General features: G+C 44.9%; 1 protein-coding gene across 1 annotated transcript; it reads right to left on the reverse strand.

Moving 5' to 3' along the window:
* Positions 1–654: 654 nt before the first annotated feature.
* BBS2 (Bardet-Biedl syndrome 2) lies at positions 655–17,320 on the reverse strand. The gene is made up of 17 exons (XM_027716064.2): positions 17,130–17,320; positions 15,621–15,848; positions 15,104–15,229; positions 14,769–14,831; positions 13,694–13,771; positions 11,411–11,515; positions 10,427–10,513; positions 9,019–9,154; positions 7,042–7,181; positions 6,103–6,247; positions 5,377–5,548; positions 4,671–4,800; positions 3,727–3,858; positions 3,110–3,247; positions 2,554–2,666; positions 1,714–1,862; positions 655–1,062 (listed from the first exon to the last, which is right to left on the reverse strand). Exons 1-17 carry the CDS (start codon positions 17,244–17,246, stop codon positions 956–958), a joined length of 2,166 nt encoding a protein of 721 aa, XP_027571865.1. The 5' UTR covers positions 17,247–17,320; the 3' UTR covers positions 655–955.
* Positions 17,321–17,598: the final 278 nt, after the last annotated feature.

The following is a 17,598-nucleotide window of genomic DNA, read 5'->3' on the forward strand; positions in this document are numbered from 1 at the left end:
AACCTCCACCCTGGGCAGGATATTTTTAGCTTCTAAAGAAATCTGCTTTGGCAAAGATTCAAAAATACCTTCAGATCTAAGATAGAGAGCCTTACTGTAATATTGTAATCCAATTCAAAGAGATTCCGCAATTAAACAGGTTTGAGCCAGGAACCAAATGAGTTTTCAGTACCTTCTTCTTTTGATCCCATTAGGTACTGCCAGCTCTTCATGAGTATGCACCAAGCTTGGGTGTGTAGTTTGTTTCTGTTGTTCCTGAAATGCACCCTTGCCCACTTCAGTAGCTGCAGTTTTTCCAGCCATAGCACAGAACCAGTAGCTGGAAGCAAAACTTCCTGCAATCCAGGCGTGGGGAAGTGTCGGATATGAAACACAGCACTTCCTACCTGCACACATCATGGAACTGGATGGCTGTCAAAGGTCTGGCTTAAAAGCCAGCAAGGAGATGTTATCCCTCTGGTGCTTCTAGTGCACTGCACTGCAGTTTCCCTGAAGAGCCACACATCCCTGCAATGAAACCCGGGATTCTCCAGCACGGGGAGTTCAAGTGCACACAGACTATGCAGCAAAAGGCAGAGAAGTGGTTTGGGTTGGATTTTTCAACAAATAAACTTAACACTACACATCTCCCCAGCTAAATCAAAACAAAAGCAGTCAAGTCAGTCTATGCTTTAATGGAAAAGGTCAATGCCTTAACTACAAAATATATTTAAATACATAAATAAGTTACTGTAAGAAAAATAACTGCTTGAACATTATACCTCTGTCTTGCATAAACACCACATCTGCACTTAAGCTCTGATGCTCTCTCCATGAAGCTTTGGCCCACATATTTTCCAGCTGACAGCTTAACTACGATGCTACCTTTGGAATTCCTTCCCCCTACGGTGGAGTAGGAGACTGAATGAACTGCTTGTCACCCATTATGTGCCTCCGTGCCACTGCTGCTCCCTCCTTAGGAAGAGGCTGTTCCCACACGCATTATCCTGAACAGGGTGTTGAAGTTGTTGCTTCTTATTGCATCCCGACAAGCACTTATCACCTGTGTTTTGGGTTTGCCAACTGCAAAGAGACAAAAAGGAAAGAAAAGAAAAAACACTTCAGTTACTGAGTAGGAAACTGGTAAAAATGCTTATTCGATCCAGTCTCAAAATTTAGGGGTTTCTTCCAGATATTTTTTAAACACATGGTGAAACACCTCCTTTTTTCTAATACATAAATAAAAAACCTTTCTTTAAAGAAGAATCATCTGTAGTTCTGTTTTAGGAGAGCTTAAAGGACTCGCTGGAAGGGAATGCTATGGACAAAAAAGTACCTCCTTCCCAAAAGACCTACGGGACTGATAATACAGATAAAACAGCCCTGCTTAAGTTGGTAGTTGCTTTTTTTTAAAGCAGAATTATAAACTAAGAACTGAAATACTACTTTTAGAATTATGTTCAACAGAAGTAGGAATTTCTGTATCATTCAGAAAGCTGGAAACTACTTTAAACTGTTCTTTCTAAAACTGTGATCCCAGATTATACTGGACGCTCACAGTTGACTGGCACAGGCAATGGGCTACGACTGAAAAAAGGAAGATTATTTCTACTGCTTGAGTTTCAGGCCAAAAAGCCTGAGGTCACTTTAACTAACCCAGGTGGCCTCTGGGACACATCTCATCTGCCTCACCAGGGCCTGAGACTCCCCGATCCCTCCAAATCACAGACTCACCCCGCAGCCGCCCAGCCCTCTGGATCGCCTGGTTCACAGCCTTCAGATTGTTCAACAGCTCCGTGTGGTTGTTGCAACGAATTTTGTACTGATTTATTAAGTCTCTGTTCAGGTCATACAGCTCAATGTACCGTGTCTTCATGTTTTTCCTGGGGGAACAATCGGTCCAGTTATTTGCGTCTCTGTGGACAAGAAAGTCACTCCTGGTTTGTCAAATTAAAGGTGCAGCAATACGTGGCTGTGATGGCTACCACAGGCTGCCAGCTATGAGACAACAGACTTGGCTAAACATGTCGGTTATACTCATCATTTTACTTTTAAAAAAAAGTGCTCTATTGCAGTTATTTTACCCAGCAAGCCAAAGTGGAGATGCCACTTTCCCCAGTGAAAGTACCACTGCCCTGCAGTAGCTCAGACACTGCTGCTCTTCACAGTGAAGCTCAGACATTAGCAGAACACAGCAAACTGGAGTGAAAACACACCTAACATTTCTTGTTGTTCGAGAAAGTTCACACACCACAGACAGCTTTTCCTGCCTTCTTCCCTTCATGTATCTTTTCTAACATATCTCACCATCTTGAAGTAGATACACCTCACCTGCTCTACACTAAGCCCTACCCTTGCCCTCTCACTTTGCTCTGACTGGTTTTCCACCCAAAGAACGAGACAAGGTTCAAAGACAGCTCATGGTGGGACCAGCAAAGGTACAATTCTACATCAAAAGCTGTAACTAGGCAACTCCTGTATCACACCAATAGTTTTTTGTGCTGTTTTCTGCCTGAAAAGCAAAGACTGGCTGTTCTAAACCCAAAGCACACGAGCTAGGCAGCAGTGGCTCACATGTCTCCCAGGAGCCGTGCATCCTCCGCCTGGACCAGCATGCTGCGGATGAGGTTGGAGTGTTCAGCCATGTCTGCAGTGAGCCTCTGATTCACAGCGTGGTGTTCATCCACCTGTCCAAGGCAAGCAGCTCCTGAGCAAGGGTCCTGGGCACCCTGGGCACACAGGCTAAACCCTGGCCCAGTGAAACAGGAAATAACATCACAACTTAACCTACCAGCATCCCTGAGACCATTCTCCTTCCCCTCACCCCAGCTGCCAGAGCAGCACCTTGGCCCCTGGAAGGGGGTGAGCAGGCTGAGATACACATTTCATGCCCTGCCCCAAACTCCCAGACAACACATTTACATCACCCTAAACAACTGACAGCTGAATCCACGGGCCTGTTCTACAGAACAAAGAACAGACCCAAAGTCGAGGGTGTCCCACGGAATATACAGCAAGCCACCGTTGGGCTGGTTTCCACAAAAAAGATAAAGCAGTTTAGAGATCCTCTCAAAAAATGCTCCCAGTGACTGCTCATCTGCCAGCTTAGAAATGCCCAGTGCCTCCTCACCTTCACCAGCACCTTCCGCAGCTCCTCAAAGTACGCGGGAAAATCTGCTTCCACCTGCAGATCCTCAATGGCCAGGAAGGAGGCCAGGGACTGCACAATGTCCCCAGCCAGATCAATGTCATCTGTGTTGATGGAAATCTGGCAGAAAGGAGAGAAAGCACTTCAGCACTCCTCCATGCCAGAACATCTGCCACCATCTCAAAGCAGGTCCTTTACCAAGAGGCAAAACTGTTGCACGGGCAAGCTCTACAGCTTTCAGGAGACAAGGAGACACTGATCTCAAAGGGGCTTTTATTCAGGTTTGGGATAGAGAGGCATCCGTGTGCACAAAGGACCAGTGCAGAAGTTACAGGCAACCTTTGTGCCTCACATTATGGCTCCCTGAAACCAGGCTGTGAGGAAACAAATACCCTCCTTCCTACAGATCTGCAGGTTAAGAAGTTTACTTCACTAACAGGCCCTGGGATTTTACCCACTAACAATAAACAGACCCAAAAGTTTCCAAAAGCATCCCTCTAACATGAGTACTTTCTCTGCCTGTTCAGTTGTCCCTCACCCTTAAGTTTCACTGGATTATAATTAGGAGGGAGTTTCCACTTGCCCATGAAGGTACTCACCTCTCCACCAGGCTTGATTTTGATGCAAAGCTGACCTGCATTACGAAGGGAGGTGAAGCAAACCTGAAAGGGAGCACTCTGAAACTCTGCATCCTCTGGCAGCAAGAAGCTCTGATTCAGCCACATAACGATCTTGCAAAAATAAAATTAAGAGCATCAGCCATCCCCTGTGTGTAAAGCCTGGGGAACCACACAATGTCCCTGCATGTGATGTGCACCAGGACACCCTGGAAAATTCATTTACTAAATTTCATCCCCTAACCCCATGCCATGAACCTTTCAGAATGAGAAGAGTTGAATCCTTGCACCAAAGCTGAATATTCCCAAAAGAATCAAATCCAACAACCAGAGACCACAGCCTAAGGTCAAAACATAAGCCCAGGTCTGGAGACCAGAGAAAGCTGGGAAGCAAGGCTTGGTTCTACTGCAAGAAGTTAAAACTTTGTTTCATCTTGTTTTTTGTCCTGGCCATTTAATGCAGTAAAGGTCATGGAAATATGGCAGAGTCCTACAGTGAGGAAAATGACCAGCTCTAATTACTGCCATCCTACAATTCAGATCTTCTGGAACCAAAGCTACAACACTGCTGCTTATCTGTTTCTAAAGTGAGCCATTACCTGGGCACTCTGCTGCCTTTTTCCTGTTCCCTGCTCATTTACAAATTCAACACTCACTACCAGGCTCCTGCCCTTGGCATTCCACCAGCCAGCACACAGCAAACAAGATAATGTCTTAAACACCTTGTGATCTGAGGCCTTTAGTTCCTGCAGAAATTCCTGATGCTGGGAATGCCTCAACGGAGGCATCTTTTAGAGACAGAAAAAAAGCTGCAATACACAGGCTGTTCACGGAATAACCTTTCCTTTGCTATTGGAAATGTCAAGCTGATTGCAAACCCTCCACCTGCGAAGGACTGCAAAACAGGAATCAGAGCAGAAACTCACCCTTTGTGGCCTCTCATTCGTGGTACAGTTCACAAAGCTCAGGGGCTCCGTGGCTGAGTCCGGGCTGCTCAGTGCATACATGGAGAAGCGGGGCAGCTGTCTGGTCAGCTCAAACACGTGGAACTGGGTGCTGGCAGCAAGCCAAAGGGAAAACAGAGACACTTACTAACACAGCAGGGATTCACCTATTGCTGGCAGCCTCCAGTTCCATAATCAGCTGCTTATTGCTTCCCAGGAAGAAAGACCAGAACTCGGAAATTCCAGGCTTATCACAGGTTGTAAGACTCCTCCCCACTGCTGACATTTTTAATAATCCTTCCACTGAAACATATTCTCTAGGCTAACGCATTTACAATTTTACTATGTGATTGGGTATTTCCTTTCCAAGTTCACTGAAGTCTTATTAAAAGCAAAATAAAGACAAATAGAGAAAACAAAAAGGGAATTCAGTCCCACACATTCTTTCTGCAGTGGATGGCTCGCTCTCAAAACACACCTCCCTACCCAGGGATTTGAGGGCATTCAGACTTTATCTGGTGAAGAGCTCAGCATCACAGGTACAAGAGTGTTTTTAAGAAAGCATTCCAGCTCTCCTTCCAGTAATAGAACTAACGGGGCACTTCACAAGGGACAAGCCTGAAGCCACGTCACTGCTGTGCCCTGGTCACACAGTGAGCCCTGGAGAGCAGCAGGGAGCCCAACTCACCTGTGCCGGTAACCCACAAAGGCTTTGATGTGCAAATCCACGGGGACATCTTTGGGTGGAGTAAGGGGAACACGAACACAGCTCGAGAGGTTCTGCACACTGGGGTGCACCACATGGCTCTCTCCTTCAAATATGCCCTCAGCAAAGATCAGCACAGCACGGATGATTGTGTCTTAGCAACAAGAAAGAAAAAGCGGTTCCTAAATTAAAAGCTGTCCTCTGGCAACAAACTCACCACTATTTTCAGAATTCAGCATGGTAAACTCTCTATACCCCCTCCTCTGAATTGTGAAAACACGCCAGGTAACCAGGACCACCACATCTGGGCCTGACTGCATGGCTGGTGTTAGGTGAATTTGCTATCTTGGGGTAGTTCCAGTCTGCATATAAAGCCAGCTGAAGTCCAGTTGCATTCACAGCTGCAGGTTAATGTTTACAGTCAACACAAGGAGTGCTGCAGGGATCACCAACACTGGTTTCATCCAAGTTAAATGTTAACTGCCTTGGAATATAACACATAACAAGAAGCAAATTCCATCAAACTCCTTTCCCCTGAGACCCAACAAAGGAACACAGCTCGATTCAAAATTCTGTGCAAGGAAAGAAACCACAAAGGGGACATTATAGACAACAAAGGGGAGACATGCAAACCATAAGCTAAATATAACTAAAAATTTGCATGAATTTACATGAAATGAATGTCAAAGGTTGCAGGTTACCACTCACCGTTTGTGGTGGAAATACACAGCTCCACATGGGCAGACTGGCTGTCAGAGCCCAGATTAACTGAGAGGGCTGTCTGGAGTTGGGTGTTTGCTGGAATCACACCTCTCTGCCCATCAGCTTCCTTCAACTCAGTGTTCAATTCAGCCTGTTAGAAAACACACACCCTTCAGTATCAGAATTTCAAGATTTCCAGTGAAGAAACCTAGAACACAGACACATAAGTAAGTTCTCTTTTCCTGCAGAAGAAGGTCTCATTACAGCAATGCCCAGGCATTTCACACAGCTGTGAGTGGCAGCTGCATTAGGCACAGAGCTATGGATGCTTGGATGCAATTTTTTTGGGTGCTTTACCGTTGATGGAGCTCAGCTCTGTACCCAAACCTGTACTCAGAAAAGCACTTAACATATATCAGCTTTAAGCACAAGCTCATAGAATTCCAAGCTTTTGCTATGGTGGTTGTTTGCTGTTCAATTACGAGTTTGCTCTTTCCTCAGACTATCTTTGAAACTCTTTATTTCTGCACGTTCACCATCAAGCCACAAGTGCTTTTCCTACACCCTGGCAGTGCTCCCAGCCCTCACCCAGTGACCTAATCCTCTCACACAATCCTCTCTGACTCCCAAGTTGGTTTATGCACTGAAAATCACAATCTGCAGTCACAAGCCAAGGCTGAAGGGAATCCAGCTCCAAACACAACTGCTCTGGCAAGAGGAAGGAGCAAGGAAAGTGTTGTCTATTAAAATACAAAAAGCAAGTTCTGAACTTGCACAAGGAACAAGCCAAATGCATAAGCAGGAACCCGCAGCAGACAATCTCGCTGCACCCTGACAGGTTACAGCTCTGACTTGTCTGGACTGCCCCACAACCACTTCCCAGATTACTCCAGATTTATACCAATGGGAGGTGTGTTTTGGTCCTACACATTATCTAAGTTGTACCTTTGCATTTTCCTCATAATTTCGTAATTCCAGCAGCAGGTTTTGTTTCTTCTGACTAAGTTCTCGGATCAGATCCTGCTCAGCACTCGTATCCATTAGGTTTCCTTTCATCTCCTCACCTCCTGGCAGATAGCCTCGGACTGTACAGAAACAAAACACAGCCAGTTTCAGCAAAGCCTTTCCCAGCCTCCCCAAAACTTTCTGTAACAAGACTCTCTTCTATCACCTCTGCAGAAGACACTAAATCTGGTTTTCAGATGGTACTATTCAGCTGAAGACCTGAGCATTGATTTAGACCCACAGAGGCTCTGGTTTTCTTGGTGATCAGGACAAGATAAATGCACATTAAAAAAAAAAAAAAAAAAAGTGAATTGCCAACCTGCCTTTAAGCTGTACTCACCTGGCCAGACAAGTGCAGCACCCAGTCCTTTTGCAAGAGGATTCCCACTACAATCATTCTTTCAGGTGCTTAGGCAAGTTTGCAATTATGGAAAATTAGTAAAATGTGTACCTGGATTTCTAGAGCTGGTCAGAGGGTTGTTGCTGTCTGGAAGGGACTGTAAGTCACTGTCAATCAGCCAGGAAACAAGATTTACCCACAGCAGTTTTTCCCCAAATCAAGGGATACTTCACCTCAAGGGGTACAACCTGTTTCCCAGTAGTCCAGTGGAGCACAGAGTTCTGGACATATCTCTAAGTGTCTGTGCAGACAGAGGACCTGAACAGATGATGAGACAAAGGTACTTGCTCTAAACTTCCATTTTGCTTTAGGGCTGTGTGCTTTGATTGCAGCTGACAATGAAAGCCAGGGACAGAAGTCTTATACCTGCAAAGAATATGCTGCCTGACTGTGTATTACTGCTGCCCCACAAAAAGTTGCATTCAGCTTGCCCACTGATGAAAGGACCCGTTTTATTATTTCTGGGTGAATCATTCATTTAAAATGAGAGCAAGAGAGAAAACACAGTGCAATACAGAACACCTCATGTGAAAGGATGCTCTAATGACATTGCCTATATAATCCCAGCCACACCAACTAGTAAGGCCTAAAGGGATCCCCATTGTGCCAAGGCTTGTTTACAATGGACCCATCAGAAAAGGATGGTCATGTTCAGTGATATAAACCTGCACAGCTCTGTAAGGATAAGGTTCAGAACTGCCTACACTGCACCCCTTCTGTAAGCTTGGGAAAAAGGTTTATATGCTGAAGTCCAAGTGCAGCAAATCCCCACAGCCTGTGATTAAGACAGACACCAAAATACTATGCTATTTAACAAGGACAGGCTTTTGTTTCAAATGGGTTGTGCCAGACCTGCTTGTCTCAGGCCACTGACGCCAAGCAGTCGGATAATCACACCAGTGTCTTTCCTGGAGCCATCCCTGTAAATTCATGCTGAGCTTATTTAAATAATCTGTGATCATATTTGTTTCCACTCACAGTAACTAGGTCTGACTTTTTGAATGCATGGTGGGATAAATCCAGCACTTCTCAGGAGAGCATTTTCCAGGAAACAAAGCACTGTTAACATCTAAAATTTCTAATATAAAAACCACCTGCAGAAGAAAACCAAAAGACACACACCCTTAGCTCTCTAAACACCCTTACCCACTGTAGAGCGGCCAATAGAAAAAAAAAAAGATTTCCTATACATTCATCTATTATAATGTAGCCTGAAGAACCAGAGTCTGTCCTGAATATCATTATCTTTACATTAGGATGGGGCTTCTTCCATTAGACAAATGAATTTTGATGGCTTCTTGGACCATAATGAAACACACACCAATTCTCACAGAGAAGGTGATATTCAAAACCCCGTTTCCAGATAGAGTAACTCAAAATTCCCTTAACTTCACATAAAGCCAAGGGAATTTGGCACACAAAATGCTGGAAGCAAAACAATGTTTAGCTAAACTGAGATGATGTGATGTGCCTGATATTATTGTGTACTAAATTAATATCCTGAACAACTCTCTTACCTTCCCCATCAACTGAACAGCAGATTAACTGGGTGCTCCCATCCATCCTGTAATCCCCCTCCACCACTCCTGCAATTGAGGAAGCAAAGTTGTCCTTAAAGATGACCTCCCCAGTGCGGTCACTGCGGGCATCAACCTGCAACAACAGCAAAGAGTCCCAAGCCTCAGCATGAACAGAAAAGCCAGCTCCAAAACAGGCATCATGCCATCCTCTGAGCTGTTAACTGAAGGCCAGCTCCACTCACAGAACTGCAGGTGAAGCTGCAGCTCTGCCAATCCGAACACCACACATGAAAAAAACACCATCCAGAAACCACCTCCAGGCAGACTCAGCTAGAGGGAACTGCTCTTCAGAGATGCTTCCCTAAGTTACACACAAGGAAGGAAAGGAAGGGACTGCAAGTCTGCACTGGGAAGGCTATGCACATATGAACGCAGCAATGATGGGACTAAACCAGAAACAGTGCAGTATTTACAGCCTGTCCTCCTGGCTGCAGCCCTTGTGCAGGGAATTATTTTTATACACAAACACCACAACCTTCAATTACCTCTCATTGGAGAAGAAGGGTGAGGGGGGCTCAGTTCTGTGCACTGTGTATTTTCCAAAGCACAGCTCCCAGCATTACTCTTTCTAGGAGCTATGAACTGTTTCAGATCAACAAGCTGGGTAGAGACTGCCAGTGGAAAAGAACAGAAGTAAAGCAAGGAGAGGTTCTCTCTTTAACAATCACCTAATCCAACATAAGTTGCAACATATCTGGGCTCCAGACTGCCAGCTTGATATGAAGTTATTAAATTCCCCCAGGCTAATGACAGTAATGAGAGGTGTGAAGAAAAAAGCATAGCTTCACAAAAAAAAACTGGCAAGCTGCATCCAGGAGGGATGTGGCAGTTAAAACAGTCATTTCTGACAAAGGGGAATACCAAGGAACAGGTTTAAAAGACTGAAACTGAGCTGTATAGAATGCCTTTACATAAAATTAAATAATGCTTGATTAATCCTGCCACAGCTGAGACTGACGCTGCTCTCCTGTTACATAACTGCTTTGTCTTCCCTGTAGTTTGGGAACACTCAGGAAACACTGCAGAGGATTATTACCATGTCCTCAAGACACACCTGAAAAGAGACACTCAGGAGCTTTAGGATGTGGCATATGATCCCTGCTGCCACAGAAACAACTTGCCACACCTTTGCAACTGACTCTGAGCTAAGCAGGGGAAGCAGCTTTTCTCTGATCTTGCACTTGGCACTGGACTCACCAGCCAAACTGGGTTTATTGCAATAGATCTTCAGTGCTCGGCTTTCTTTTTAATCTTTTGGATTGCTGTTCCTCAGATAATTTAACAGCCTCCATCAAACACAGTTTCCATACCTACAGCTCTTCATTTCCCCCCTGTATAAACTCACCTTCCCATTGGACCAGCCAGTGATCAACTCAGGCACTCCATCAGAGTTCAGGTCAAATGCATGTATGCTCATTGCCTGGTTTTTTGACTGAGCACAGAAAAGAAAGAACAAATTAGGCTTGAGTATGTTTTCTGAATTGCACATGCTTGACACATGCAAGACTGGACTATGAGGCTACAGAGATTAGAGAAAGAAACACAATACTGTCTCTTAACAGGTAGTTTGAGCATTGCTATCTCTCAGGCCACACACACGTGTGAAATCTTAGCCCTTGCATTACAAATCTAGTCCACTGCTCTCAAAGGACCTGACTGTTCCTTTAAATACATTTCCATCCAAGCAGATGATTAAACTCACAAAAACAAAGCATAAAAAGGCAAATCCTCGGGGAAAAAAAAAAATCAGGTCTTCAACACTGTCATAAAATGAGACCACCAAGGACAGCCATGAGCCTCTTCCTACCACCTCCTAGGGAATCTTTTCTTATTACTATTAAATATACTGTTCTAATCTGTGTCATATTAAGAATATTAAAGTGGGCATCAGGAAAGGATCTTGCCAAATTGATTCGCTGGAGCAGCAAACTGCTGCTGATGAGAAAAATTAACTTTGAACGCAGACAATGCAAGATTTCAGTCTCTGAAAAACAGTTTATTGATTCAACAATACAGCCAGAGGCATTTTCTAACATGAGTTCAAATTTCTCTCTTACTTAAACAACCCTGTGAAGCTAAAGAATCCCTAGGTGTATGGTTGTATCCAGGTTGTTTAAGCCATCACCAACAGCCCAAAAGGAACTGACACAGTATTCATTTTGCATGTACCCATAAAAACAGGAGACTTTGTAAGAACAAAGTTACACTAAGTTCTCTGCTCAAAGTTCATCTGAGGAGGCAGGATAACATCAGGATGACCTGAGATCAGGTACCAAGTCTCCTAGCAGCCTTCAAGCTTGCAGTGATGATATTCCAACCCTGGACTAACCTTAATCCTCCAGTAGCGGGCTGTCCTGTCGTACACTCCAACGGTGCCATTAGCAAGAGCGTAACCAAACCGACTGCCATACATGGGGCTGAGGGCAGTAACAGTCTGGTGGGGAAAGGAGGGAGAGAGAGGATACAGCAGTGAAAACTTCTGCAACTTCAAGTAACAGGGAACAGGCTACACGATCTCTCATATGAACTCTACAGCCCTTAAATGGTAAATCAAGTCTGTTGCAGGAAGCACCGAGTACTGAAGATACTACTTTTTAAAAATCAGGTTGAAATCACCAAAGGCCTTGTAGGATTTCCTCACACAAGCTGCGTTCCCAGTGTTAGGACACACTTTAGCAAGGATTGCAGAATTGCCCTCCAACTGTGTACTTTGCCCAAGTATTTCCTACCACAGACAGCAACTGCTCACAGGATTCCTGTGGTCACCAGTGCTAACACACTGTCAGTGAAAAACTAGTCCAAACACACAACAGTCCTTAAGCACCAGGAGCTGAGGATGTCAAAGGTTCAACTTTACCTGGGTTAGGAAAGCCCTGCAGATATTATTGGTAGAAAATCTTTGCCCAAGATTAATGAGATAAAAATTAACAGCTTCCACACTTGGACTTCTTTGGAACACAACTGGAACACCAGGCTAGGTATTACCTGAATAAATAACAGCTCTGGGGAAACACCTGAGAGTCATAACTCAGCCTGTTTCTCACTCCTTCTAAGACCCATTCTTCATTAAGCTAAGGTTCTCAGTGCTTGGAAATGCAGGTTTTTCCATGCACTAGAGATTTTAATGTCAAGAGGAACAACTGCAATCATCTGTCTGGTCTTCTGTACAACGTAGCACAAGAGACTTCCTTCAATTAAATTCTTCACCAACTTCTTATTTAAACTCAGCTGACTGTGCTCCTTGGGATTTTTTAGCATAAAACATGCAAACCCTTTATCCTTTCCATGCACAATCTTCTCCACAGTCTTTCCCAAGTATCAAACCCCTCTAAATTACAGGCACCCAGTAAGGACAAAAGACCCCAGCAACAGTTAGAAACTCAAAGGCAACACTCCATAAATCTATACCTGATTGACCATTTATAAGAGTCACAACAGTCCACAGCTTCACTTTCACCAGTAAGTGATTAAACAAAATGCAAACTGTTCAAGACTTCCAAACCGAGCACAGTGTATAAAGCTATTGTTCCCTGGATTTACCCTCCCAAAAAGAAAGGTTTAGATGTAGCTGTGTCTTTCTAAATGAGAACAGTAGGATTATAACAGGCCTCCTAAGACTCTGCAGGTGTGAATTTAAAACAATTCTACCGTGGATCTGGAAATAAATCACACATGAGAGTGAGGGACCTTTAGCTTCCCTTTAACCAGAAATCACCACATGACCAGGCTGGCCACTGCACACACAGCAGAATGTGTTACAGGCCCAGTTCTAATTCTAGCCATAGCAAAAGCCTCCTTTCCTAGAACAGTGGATTTGTCTTTTATAGCTCTCCCTAAGTGGTTTAATAGCTAAGCCTTCTAGTCCCACCTTGGGCAGGGGGGAGACCTCAGATCTTTAAGCACAAAGGCCTGTAACATGCCCTTACTCTACCTTGGCTCCAGAAGGGCTGTGAGAAGACTGAGAACACTCCTAAATGCTGTGAAAAGGCTTTTTTACTCCCTTCCAAGAAACCCAAATCTAACAGTGGAGATCCTCTCTCAGTTCTTAAGCTAAAGAGCATCCCCTACACCTTTTATTTATCCCTCTGTAAACCTTTCTGCCCCATGCCTTACTTTAGTCACCACAGCCCTTCTTAGGCAGCCAGTGCATAACTCCAGCTGCAATATAAACTTCCAGTTTTGCCTGGGCATCCCCCTTCTGCCCTGCCACGCACTGTCTGGATACACACAGGGGCAAGTTACATCATGATGATTGTGCCAACGCATTTGAGGAAATCTGTGGAAGAGATTGTTTTGCTCAGAGGACACTCAGAGCTTCAATCACAACCCAGTAACCTTAATCACCCTTGGACACGGCCCTGACTTTCAGCCAAACAATAGTTACTGTTCTCAGCTGGCTGAAGGTTTATAAATAAACAGAGCAAAAAACCCCCTGTGTAATGAAAGACATTATTAAACTCTAACTTTTGCAGTTCTAGTAGAATAGATACTGTGCCAAATAGTTAAGTAACTATTTAACTACACAATAAATCTGAACCAGAGAAGCTTTAGAGTACACAACGCTTTCAGCTCCATCAGCAACTATAATAAACATTAGCCACAAGTAATTTACCTCTGTCTCTGACATCTCTGCCACGATCTCATCTTCTTTAAACACCCGGATATCAAAATCTTCAGAGCCAACAAGAAGCTGAAAAAAAAAAAAAGTGTATCTTAAAAATAGCTATTCAAGCTAAGGAAATAAAAGGAATATACACCAGGATCCAGAGGACAAACAAATATTCCAAGTCCAACAAAGAGGTTTTGACAGATGTTTGAAAAGTTGCCAGTGGAGCAAAAGTTACAAGATTTCAGAAGTCTCCTGTTGATCAAGTATTAGTTACTCATTTTTTTTTGTCAAGCCAGTCTCTACAAAAGCATAGTGAAATATCTGGGGCAGGAATGAGAAAAGATACTTTGGAACCCCAAGGCTCTGCTCTTTTCTTACTGTAGAAGATTCAGTGTTACAATTCTTACCTGCAATTATATATATATATATTCCTATTGTTTGTCTCACGTCATATCAGCAAGATGTGTGTTTCAAGTTATCTTCATTTTAAATCAGCAGAGCAAAGACTATTTCATTTCCCCATGTCACTATAAAGAAACAGGAGGACTGGATCTAAAGGCAAATTTCTTGATTTTACCAAGTATAAGTGAAGCTTTTCACAGGATAGCTTCTTAAGAGCTCACTTTTACATCTAAGATGCTTGTGAGTTGTTTCTCTGAAATTCAAAACCGAATTTATTAAGCATATTCAAGAAATACCACTGAAAGAGATGCCTTGCAGCTGATGATCACAGGTATTTCATTGCATTGCTCCTGGTGTAGGGAATTAAAAAGAGAGAAGTTTTCCACCGCAGTTAGCAATCAGTGCACCAAAGCCAGGCAGCAATGCTGTGAAGACTCCAGATGTGACTAGTTTAGCCACCCAAGGAGTGCCAGAGCACTGCTGCTCCTTACACACTGACTCAGCATTTTGCATGTCGCTGCCAGACCAGAGCCTGGGAAAGGCACAACTCCCACGCAAGGATCACTTCAACTGGTAATATAAGTCAGAAATACCTGACAACCCAAGTTTTTTTATTATTATCATTTCACTACAAGACCACAAGAACAGCTGAATTCACGTGTAAATGGTTACAAACCTCAGTTTTGCCATCACCATCAAAGTCACACAGTGCTAAGGAACGAACGTTGTCTCCAGTAACCTGAAAACAGAAGGACAGTCCTCAGTGCTGGTGACAGCTGTCAGAAGCTGAATTGGTTTTATTATCTCAACTGCAACAGAACAGTTGACACAGTCAGTGCTCAAGCAACATCTGAGAGCACTGAATGCACAACCAAAATACAGTTTAAGGTCTGAGATAAATTAAGGAGGATCAACAACCAAATTAATATTCACACATAGAAACACCCAAGATGAATTAGTGCCACTGAAAGAATCTTCTAACAACATCAAAACCATTATGCACAGCCTTACCGTCCAAAAACGGTCATTTCCTTCATAATCAAAGCCCTGCAGGGCACAGTTCCCACCAATAATAGCAAGTGGAGGTGAAATATCTCCAAGCTTTCCAAGAACTATTGCATTGGCTCCATCTGAAACCTACAGAGAAACATCAAAGGAAAAAGAAACAGCAGACAATAAGACATCAGAGTACACAAATCAAGGAGAGAGCCTCCAACATTATCACTGTCGTTGTAGCTGAGCTCTGAATGGCTGTTAATTTTTTTTTAATTTTGTCTTGCTTGGTGATGTGTGACATATTATGAAAATTTGCTCTCGCACACACAGACATACATCACATTCACATCTTTATTTTGAAATATTGCAGATATTCTACAGACAAAATGTTCTGAATACAGTAGTAGAATTAATACATAGAACAGAAGCACAATTAATTGACAATGTAATGTAGAAACTGCGATGTCTGGAATGGAAAGAAACAGAAAACAATGGAGATACTAAAAAAAGCAGACAGTTAAACTGAACTTGCCTCTCTGTAAAACAAATCTGAGTTGTTATACACATCATAAGCCAACAAATTAGTCTGGGTTCCGACCAGAAGACAATCATAACCCAGCTGAGGGTTCAGCACTCCCGAAGCCAGGCAAGTGATCCCTTGATTAATGTTGAGAAGAGAAATGTCCGAATCTTGGTTACTTGGCACCATTCGGTTTGTGCTTGTTCTCTGCCCTCGGGCATGAGGATTGTGAATAAAAACCTGTAGAAACCAGGATATAAATATTAACACAAAGCATGTTATTATTGCATAATAAATGCGATGGGGAAGAAGGGCATTCACTTAACCTACGTGAGGACAAAAGACTGGGGGTTTTGCTGACAATAGTATTTCTCACAGTTATTCTTTAACCTATACCAGAAAAAGGGAAATGGCAGGAAAAACTGCTCTGGCCAGTGGAGTTGAGATACCATTGTTTTGTTTGTTTCTGAAAATGACAACTGAGGAGTCTTCAGTGTAAGGCAAAAAAAAGCAAACCAAAGGGAACAACAACAAACTAAACAAATTACATCCAGCTGGTAACAGTGTTTGCAAAACACCCCAAACATTTAGGACAATTTAACTGGTACCTATCTGTAACCTCCATCTGTGGGTGAGCATGGTTAATTTAAAAAGGAGCCTGTGATAAATAAGGTTTTATTCTCACTGACCAAATATTCAGTCACTGTAATTATCTGGAGCCAAGTCAGAGGATCTCAGGATATTATGCTCAACAGCTCTGCTTTATGGCTGTGCAGTCTGTGCCTTGGACAAGCCCACGTTTGGTGCTGTTCCTAAAGGCTCCAAGATAATAATGCTGGGAAGCATCAGAGATGAACCCTGTTTGTATTTACAACCACCTAAGTGCCTCTGTGGGTTGATGCTTCAACCTGTGTTTTGTTAATTATTCAGACTGTAGCTAACCCCGTATGTTTACGGTTCACACTCAAACAGGGCACAGGGGATGCAGTCTGTGCATCACCCACAGAAACCTCAGCACCGCTGCCGCTATCAGCACCGAGCCTGGTCTGTACCAGTGCCAAGGCTCACTGCTGTGACTGAGAACTGTATGATAAAACTCACGGCTTGAAAAAAAAAACAAACCAGACTGCTAGAAAATGTGAAAGTTTCCTTGGCAACTTGGGTTCGTTGAGCGGGTTGCGTTGGAAGGGACCACTGGAGTGGGGACCACTCCAAGAGAGTCCCCAGAACGTGTTGCTCTGGACTGTGTCCAGAGAGCTTTTGGACACCTCCGGGCAGGAGACTCCACAGGCTCTCCACAGTGCCAGAGCCCAGCCGGGTCACCAGCTGTTAATGTTTGCGGTCTCCCCGCCGCCGCAGAGGCTCCGAGCACCGCGCCCCGCGCCCGCACACAGCCCCGGCTCCTCGGGGGGACGCTCGGGCCTGCGAGGGGCGAGGGACACGAGCCGCCAGCGCCCGGCCCGGCTCCCCCGGGGCCCGGGGGGATCAGCGCGGCTCCCGCGGCCGCTCCTGCCCCGTTACCTTGCCCGCCTGCGTGGCGGCCGCCAGGCAGGGGTGCGTCCCGTCGTACCGGCCCAGCGCCACCATGCGGGGCAGGATCTTGTGGTTCAGCTTCAGCGTGAACACGGGCACCAGCATGATGGGAGCGGGGAGCGGAGCGGGCACGGCGGGGCACGGACGGACGCGGGCACCGGGCCGGGCCGCGGGGCCGCCCCACACGCGGATCCGCCGGGCCCGGCACCGGCACCGCCCCGCGCACGCGCGGCCGCCGCGTCAGCGGGGACGGGCGAGACCAACGGGGGGGATCGGGGGGGGAGGCCGAGGGTAAATGGGGGAGCGGGGGAGGTGGGACTGGGAGCTGTGGGGACGGGAGGCCTGGGGGGCAGCTGGGGGAGATGGGACTGGGACTGGGACTGGGACTGGGACTGGGACTGGGACGGGGCAGTTCCAGGAGCAGGAGTTGGGACTGGGGGGGCAGTTGCAAAGGTCT

The sequence above is a fragment of the Pipra filicauda genome, unplaced genomic scaffold (genome assembly GCF_003945595.2).
Source record: "Pipra filicauda isolate LSUMZ 115617 unplaced genomic scaffold, ASM394559v2 scaffold205_size1947385_pilon, whole genome shotgun sequence".
Lineage (NCBI taxonomy): Eukaryota > Metazoa > Chordata > Aves > Passeriformes > Pipridae > Pipra > Pipra filicauda.

Coding starts and splice junctions, on each gene's coding strand:
- BBS2 (XM_027716064.2), bottom strand. CDS start 17,246: ATGCTGGTGCCCGTGTTCACGCTGAAGCTGAACCACAAGATCCTGCCC. Junction 6,248..7,041: donor ATTATGAGGAAAATGCAAAG/GTACAACTTAGA, acceptor GTTTTCTAACAG/GCTGAATTGAACACTGAGTT. Junction 1,863..2,553: donor GCACGGCTCCTGGGAGACAT/GTGAGCCACTGC, acceptor TTGTTCCCCCAG/GAAAAACATGAAGACACGGT.